The sequence below is a fragment of the Gobius niger genome (genome assembly GCF_951799975.1).
Source record: "Gobius niger genome assembly, chromosome: 4".
Classification (NCBI taxonomy): domain Eukaryota; kingdom Metazoa; phylum Chordata; class Actinopteri; order Gobiiformes; family Gobiidae; genus Gobius; species Gobius niger.
Genome location: NC_136855.1, coordinates 19,815,108 through 19,823,276, shown reverse-complemented (window position 1 = coordinate 19,823,276; position 8,169 = coordinate 19,815,108). Strand labels below are relative to the sequence as shown.

General features: G+C 40.0%; 1 protein-coding gene across 1 annotated transcript; it reads right to left on the bottom strand.

Annotated features, from left to right (window-relative positions):
• Positions 1-374: 374 nt before the first annotated feature.
• copb1 (COPI coat complex subunit beta 1) lies at positions 375-7,059 on the bottom strand. Its single transcript, XM_079555375.1, has 21 exons — positions 6,932-7,059; positions 6,626-6,855; positions 6,370-6,539; positions 5,278-5,392; positions 5,114-5,206; positions 4,887-5,024; positions 4,692-4,811; positions 4,477-4,584; positions 3,547-3,693; positions 3,289-3,434; positions 3,011-3,107; positions 2,765-2,925; positions 2,563-2,683; positions 2,264-2,491; positions 1,945-2,124; positions 1,711-1,855; positions 1,504-1,623; positions 1,255-1,400; positions 1,093-1,182; positions 858-1,013; positions 375-633 (listed from the first exon to the last, which is right to left on the bottom strand). The coding sequence occupies exons 1-21, from the start codon at positions 7,020-7,022 to the stop codon at positions 574-576; spliced, it is 2,862 nt and encodes a 953-aa protein (XP_079411501.1). The 5' UTR covers positions 7,023-7,059; the 3' UTR covers positions 375-573.
• Between the last annotated feature and the right edge of the window lie 1,110 nt (positions 7,060-8,169).

Genomic DNA, 8,169 nt, shown 5'->3' with positions numbered 1-8,169 from the left:
AAATATGAATTAGAGGACGTAAAATTAACACAATCCGATAACGAAACTGTTTGGCCAATATATGTAGAACAAAAATCAGATTTGATTAAGTATGATTGGCAAGAGCAGAGTTACTTGTAATCTAGCTAATCCAGCTGCTTTGGTGCAGTAAACAGCACAGGGCTAGTTGTTTATCATTTCACAAGACTGACTCAAGTCACCTCTGCTTTCAATCTCCCCCTTAAAGACATTTCATTGACTTAATGATCCTTTAATGTTCTGTTTTTCCAAAGGTGCACTGAACTTGGACATTAACATGCGAGAGAAGTGTAAAAACAAATTTTGGCTCTTGTTTTAAATTAATAATATTACTAATTCAAACTAAGGTACATATTATTGTGCATGGTTTAGGTTTATTTAAAATTTAAATGAAGAGCATAGACATGAAAATCACAGGATGTGGATTTTAGACAAAAGTAAAAAAGAAAAAAAGCACAGAAGAAAATGACCGTATAAGTTCTTAATCTGTGAATAAAGACTGTGGATACAATATAAACCAATGACTTTTACAATAAAGCGTTACTGAGAGTCGCTTCAGACATTTGTCTTCTTCTGGGAAAGGTTGATTTTGTCACCAAGACTCAAGGCCATGCCCTGTAAAAACACAGTTTGGATAGCATTATATCACTTGTCACATATTAAAGTGGGTAACATGTTATGATTACTGAAGCAGATGTCATAAATTTGAATGAAAATGCATAAAATATAATCCTATAATAATAAAGTAAAAGTTAGTTCACATACTATATTGTAGGTGTGCAAACAAAGATAATTGCCTGTAGAGAGCAAGGGCTGGTGTAGCAGCAGCTGTGACCTACCTGGCTCTTCGCTCTGATGCGAATATGACCGTTGACAGGTGCGTCTGGGCCCAGGTGGATGGGCTTCTCAATGCTGACATTAGCCAAGGCATCCTCACCAAAGATTGAGCGAGCATAAAGATTTGCAGCCATGAAACCACAGAAACCAGAGAGGGCCTGGTGGCAAAAACACAAAACACTATAACATATAATAATACGATATACTAAAACATTAATGTTTGTAGAGGCTACAAACCTTTTCAGGAGTCAAGCATTTCATGTTAGTGGACTTGAGGATATGTTGAAGATATTCATTAAGATCGGTGATGTTTGTGTTAACGGTCACCTGTAAAAAGGATGGTTGTTTTCATTTAGAATGATAGCTCACAGAAAATAAGCCAATGCAAAAACACGTTACCTTATTTTCCCATTCAAACTCGGCCCACATTTGCCTGAACTCTGCATCAGTGCAGGAGGCTGGCTGGATGTAATCCATAATGTCAATGTGAATATCACTGAGGACAACACAGTTTCTGTCACTGGCTGCACCCGACACATCGTAGACTGTGGACAAAAAGTATTATGTTTATATCATATGTGCATTCATGAACATGCACTCTCCTGATAAAATAAACACATAAATATTAGTAATGACATGAAAAATTACCAATGTTCCCAAAAATGATGCCATTCTCTGTTGAGGCCACCTTGACATTAGCCTTGATATTGGCAAAATCATGTGGAGCCAGTGTTAGAGGAGAGGGTTTTTCCACCAATTTAAGATCACCTATAACATGGGGTACATTGACAATCAAGGTTCACATAACTCACAAGATAAACATAAGTCACAGTTGCAAATGAGGATCAATTCTACCTAATGTAGCCAGCTCCAGAGTGCAGTTTTGAAGGGTGTCGCTGGTTTGGTTAACAACAAGCACATCAAGGACAATGTCATACTGGTTGACATGAACATAGGCTTCTGCATATACTGGGTCTGAGAAACCCGTGAGCTGAGTGACCTGAAAAGTACACACGACTATTCATAAACCAGTTCAAGTGTCACCTAATAAAATCAGCCCTGATCTGGTTGGTTACATTAACTACACACCTTGTTGAGTTTTGAGGCAAGTGGATCAGCAGCTTCCTTCCTCTGAGTGTTACCCATAGCAGCTAACAGACTGAGCTGGAACTGGTCCTCTTTAGAAGTCATTTCGTTTTTGGCTGTGAGCTGCATGAATGAGATGGGGTCGTCTGCTTGAACAGTCACATTACGTTTCTCAGACTCTTTCTGTGATGCAAAGAGAAATTACAAAAAAGGGTTAACATTGAGAAAATGTTTTTTCCTGTGACCAAAATAATCCAGGCATATATAATGACTTTAGAATGCTTCGGCTGCAAAAGAGTTTAAAGGTCTGAGTCAGTGTTACCTTTTGTGACAGCTTCTCTTCCTCAAGTCTGACAGTAAGCATGTGTGACAGGGATTTGCGGCACTCCTTGTTGAAGATGTCATTCATGAGAGGCGAGCACTCGGACAACACCTTCAGGCACAGCGAGATGCGGTCCACATCATCATCTGTAATTGGCTTTTTAGGCAGAGATGACTTGCCCAGGTGCAGTACAGTGACCATTATCAACATGGACTCTGCAACAAAAGACTGGAAGAAGAAGCACAAAGTGAGTTCAAGTCGTATGCCGACAGGGTTTATAATGAGAGCACTGATCTTACATTTTGTTTCTTTTTGTCTGGAACAATTTCAACATAACGTAAAGCTAGTTTGGTCAGTGTGGTGGCCAAGGAAGCAGCCACATAGAAGTCTCCGTCCATCAAAAAACCACGAAGAGGAGGCCTATTGAATATGAAACACACATGCATAACTTGTAAACTGGTTCTAATTAAACCTACTTCATATATTACAACACAGCTTTACCTGTCCTCTTCTTTCTTGGAAGGCCTGGAGGAGCTGAGGGCGCTCTGTGTCACATACGTGCCCATCTCTGTCACCAGCTTCTGTGCTGGAGCTGCACTCACTTCATCTTCAGGTTTTAATTCTCCAGTTTCTTTCTTAATTTCATTCTCAACAATGGGGATCTGTAAATTTACAGCAGAGTTCATTGATTCTGACCATTTATCTGTACATTAATTAATTAGTTCATCAGCGATTGTGAAAACAAACCTCTCCCAAAGACCTACGGACTTCTGTCATCACACTCTGAATATCATCCTTTGTGCTACAGTACTCGCCAAGAATCCATAGGGCCCCTCTGTAGATCCTTTAGGACACATGGGTTGAACATGATCACCAAAATCATAATCTAAACTACTAAACAATACTCCTAAACTAACACAAATACAATGTTAGAGCAGTGGTTCAGCAAATGAATTCATGTTTCTTGGTTGTTTGTGAGACTTGTATATTTATGCATAAATGGTGGTGTATGTGTAGTTGCTTACTTGACAGCTTTAACGGCATGAAACACCTCGAGCATCTTCTCAATAATGAGAGGCCTCAAGTTGTCAAATCTCTGAATAGCTTCTCGCACAAACTCTAGCACATCAGCAGCCGCCGCTTCATTAGTGTCACTTAGGAATTCCATAAGCTGTAAACCACAAAACACGAAGGTAGGAATATCTTCTTGTTAAATAAACATGTACCTTTTGCCATGTTGGCCTGAAAAGCATCGATTCATTTCAGTGTTTAATTTTACTCACCACTGGGATAACGTTGGCCGCCATGTCAGGGAAACGGACACTGCAGGAATGAAGCGTGCGCACCAGCAGCTGCCTGTACTTATCCGTATCTTCATGCTCGGTTACGTTATTTGTCTTGATCACCTCTTTCTTTAAAACGATCACCAGCTGAAAAGAAAACAGGTCATTGTACACAACATTTCCCACAACTGTCGATTTTATTTAGATTTTTTTTTAATGATTTTTTTATTAAGCGCTTTGGCTGACTTGTCTCCTGTGAAAAGTGTTGTGGATCTGTTGTCACAAATGTGCAGCCGCTCCAGTCTGCAGATTATAACACTGGCAAGTCATAGGAGCATGTTTGAATGCTCCATGGATAAGTTTTCATCTTTATTTTTATGTTGGGAGGACAGTCTTTTTATTAACCATTTAGAAAATCGCTGCATTACTTTGCATCCCACTCCACAGAGGAGTTTGGGAAAGTGTGACAAACGGCAGCCTGTAACTTAGCTTACTGCTACTGCTAACCACAAGCAGCTTTCATTCTAAATTATTGAAAACACAGCGAAAAGGTAAGAGAACTAATTTGCCATCTTCTACCTTGTGGGTTCTCTCCCCTCCTCCACTGGGCTGCACTTGTGTGTGTGTGTGTCTCCCTCGTGTATGCAGCGGTGCACGCCCGGCTGCGCCTGTACTTTATTTAGGCTAATTTAACATTTTCTCTTTCTTTCTTTTCATGAATTACGTGTGGTATGAAGCCGAAATGTAAACAATGAGTACCACGATGTATTCCCTTGGTATTAGGCAGTAACTGTTTTCTAAATACCCTCAGATTAAAGAGTAACCAGAATACAATTACTTAAAATTTGTATTCCAAATACGTAACGGCAGTGCATGTATATATATAGATTCCTATTAAAGTAATAAACTAGCACACTAAGAAAAACACACCTCTTCAACATTGCGTGATGAGACAAGGTCCAAGGCCAGCTGCAAGGTCTTCTTCCTCACTTCCAGGTCAGGAGTGGTGAGAACACGCAATATGTCCATTACAAGGTCCTGTGGCCAAGGATTACGTCCACATTAAAAACAGATTGTAAATGTATTACCTTCATTCTTCACGAAAACACCAAAGGTGTGTTGCAACAAGTAGAAGTGAAATGTACCTGAAGTACACGCTCATGAGTGGGATGCTCCTTCAGTTCAATAAGACGATCAAGGACAATCAGCTTCACATTGTTGTCACTTTCCTTGATAATCAAATCAATGTAGCATTGGGCAGCAGCCTAAAATTTAAAACAATGTGAGAAATTATTAAAACAGCACAACAAATACAAGTACTGGGAAAAGCTGCAGTATACCTTAATGGCTGTGGGGGCGCTTGACAGGGTTACAAGAGTGCCAGCTGCCTCATACTTTACAGCTGGACTAGAAGACTGGAGCAAGTTGTAAATACAGCGAATAAATCTGGCTCGCTCTGAGGGGTTAGCATGACAAACCTTGCAAGTATCAGACAAAAAGAGTCACATGATTGGTACGGCATGATATATAGCAATACAAAAATTAAAGTATAGCATCCTTTTCTCACTTTGTAAATCAATTCGACAATAACAAGCTGGAGAATGTCGCCGAAAGTATGGACTTGATCAATACATGTGCTGAGGTAGTCCAAGGCTCGATCCTGTAAAAGCAAGTGTGGCGTAAGAAAATCATACAAGTAAAAAAGGCAGATAAAATGAGTGCAAAACACACCTGATCAGCATGAATCAGCATCATAAAAGCATTTCTTTTACAACTCGCATCTTTTTCATTGACAAGGAAATCGTGAATGAGCTCTGGGGCGTCTGGGATGAGATGCTCAAAGTTCCTAGAAGAGAATCAAATAAGGATTGTTATGTGACAATGTTCCATAGAAGCAAATGTTAAGACAATAGGGCCTATAGTGCGGGTCTTTGTCGCTTGGGTTTGGTTTCTACCATCTAAAGTGAACCGATCCACCAGGGTCCAAACCAAACCGATCCCAGAGTCAAGGTGGTCCACGCAGGCCCCACTGTGGAAGGGTGGCCAGGTCTGATTCTGGGACTGACTTGGTAAAGGAGGACCAACACACCATGAGAGAGTACACAACATAGTACACACACTCAAGCAAACGCAAAACCAATAGAGCTCAACAGTGCCGCCCACTTCCGGTCCTTTGCCAGGGGCTGGAAGTACAAAATCGATTCATATTTCGCACCGACTTTTCAAAACATATAAATATTCACTACCAACAAGAAAGAAAACACTACATACTTGAAAATATAGCAAAATGCTTTCAGTTTATGATGTTTTTGACAGATCTTATATTTTCAACTGGTAGCATATAGCTGATTAGACACTTAAATCTAGAATTTTTTGAAAACTCATTGTGAAATATGAATGGCATTTTTACTTCCAGTGCCCAGAATAGAAGAGAAACTTCGCACACATCAATTACAAGAGGCAGGTGCGCAAGACATGAGGGAAAATACATGAGTAAAAATAATAATACTTCCCGCACACTGCCAACCTTGCAAAAATAGTTTATTAGGATTAGGTCAATGTTGCAGTCCTGAGACCTTCATCAGGCAAATTGCTTCTAGTGCCTGGCAAATGACCAGAAGTGGGCAGGACTGTTGAGCTCAATAGATTTGAGAATAACAACTTCTTATTTCTAGTTTAGAAAGCATCTAAAAGTTGTTAAAAGGTAGTGTTGAGGTGCAGAGATGTGAACTTAACACAACAACTTGAAATTAAACTACCAAACTGAGCGGCAATGACCCGTACTGTACAGCTCCTGTTGAAAAAAAAATCTCTAGCATGCACCTGTAGATTGTGTAAATGGCCAGGACTGCATTACGGCGCACATAGCTGTGACGATGTTCAAGGCAGGCACGAATGGCGGGCATCAGAGGCTCCAGTAGCTCAGACTCCTTCAGCTTACATAGGAAACGAAGAGTGGAGCCACGGATGAACTCATTGGGATGCTGCAGGTCCTGGAGACGTCAACAGATAAATACGTACTTAATGAAACAAATATCTGGCAATTAGTGAATATTAGTAATAAAGCAAATACACATACCTTTCTGTAGGCATCACAAACTAGAATCATCTCCTGAAGCAACTTGCCATCTGGAGTTGTTTTGGGAACAATCTCCCAAAAGACAAGAAGCAACTTTTTGATTGTATGGTCTTGAAGTGGCAAGACAAAGCGGATGATGGTCATCAGGAGCCCGGGCAGCTTCTCGCCATTTAGTATCATAATAATCACTTTTTTCAATGCTTCTGTTTTTGCTTTGATTTCTCCTTTCTCTGCAAAAGGATGATTAACAATCAGGCACTGGTGAACAATAGATTTAATGTAAACGGTGTTTGAGTAGTAAATTACCCAAGTCAGTCTTAAGGCTGACTTCAGAGGGTGGCTCTGAATCAGAAGTGACATTGATCAGGGTATAGCAAACGTTCTCTGCCGCCGTCATCTTGCTGTTCTTTTACAGATTCCGAATAGTAGAGAGACAGAGAACACCTAGGTAAAACAGATATAATTGAAGTTAATAACACAAGGCCAATATATAATGTGCATCAGATCCATTTAGCAGTAAAACGAGTAAACAAATGTATAGAGTTCCGTAATGTGATGTCATATCGCTAAGCATCATGGGATTAGCAGCAATTATAAACTAATGGAGACATTTGAGATTGTTGTTCACATTAAAACACCACAGTGAGTTAGATGCATTTGCCAGCAGTTTTTTTTTTTTTTTTACCTAATGTTAGTCTATGGAAAATGTATGCTAACAGCATCAAACATGGCGAATCTCCATGGTAACTGTGGATTTTCCCGAACTTTACAACGCTAACATGACTAACCTAATGGCTTCAATGAACAAAATGTTTATTGGCCTTTTAGATATCCTAACAGAAGGATAACCCAATCCAAGAAGAGTAGGCAGGCTGACCATGGAGAAGAAATAACTGTATCAACATTGACACGTAGCATAGCACAAAACCATTTGTGTTGAGCAATGTCGGCTTTGACAATCAGCAGTTCAAACGCAAAAAGATACAAAGCAACACGTATTATAAGATTAACCGGCGTATCTGCATGTATTCAATAAAACACTAATTTAGACACTAATCTCACCGCTAACGCACAACAACAACGCTAGCTTCAGCAAAGGCCATCAATGAAATGGAGGACAGAGCTACATCGGCTAGCTCAAGTTAACCACGGATCGGGAAATAAATACAGCATCGTACCTACACAAAGAAAAGAGGTCTTACCCAAACACACGGTTTACAATCCAATATAGGAGCCTGTTAATATTTACATGTGTGAAAACAACCCGGTGGTGGATCTGCAGACGAGCAGCAGCTCCGCTCGATCTCGCCACTTCCTAGTGACGTGGAGGATCACCTTCTGAGCCACATCATTACTACCGCGCGCGGCGAGGGACAAAACTAATGGCAACACTGTAGCCGACAGATTGCGATTGGAAATATATAATATGTCAATCTGTGTGCATGAAGACAGTAGACAGTAGGCAGTCATATAAATATAGACCTAAACAAAAATGAATAAATAAAAATAATAGGCTAATAGATAAACACATTACAATAAAATTA

Excerpts from the sequence above, each read along its gene's own strand:
- copb1 (XM_079555375.1), bottom strand. The coding sequence starts at position 7,022 with ATGACGGCGGCAGAGAACGTTTGCTATACCCTGATCAATGTCACTTCT. Across the intron at positions 6,540-6,625 it reads TTTGTGATGCCTACAGAAAG|GACCTGCAGCATCCCAATGA; the intron begins GTATGTGTATTT and ends TGACGTCTCCAG. Across the intron at positions 5,393-6,369 it reads GCCATTTACACAATCTACAG|GAACTTTGAGCATCTCATCC; the intron begins GTGCATGCTAGA and ends ATTCTCTTCTAG.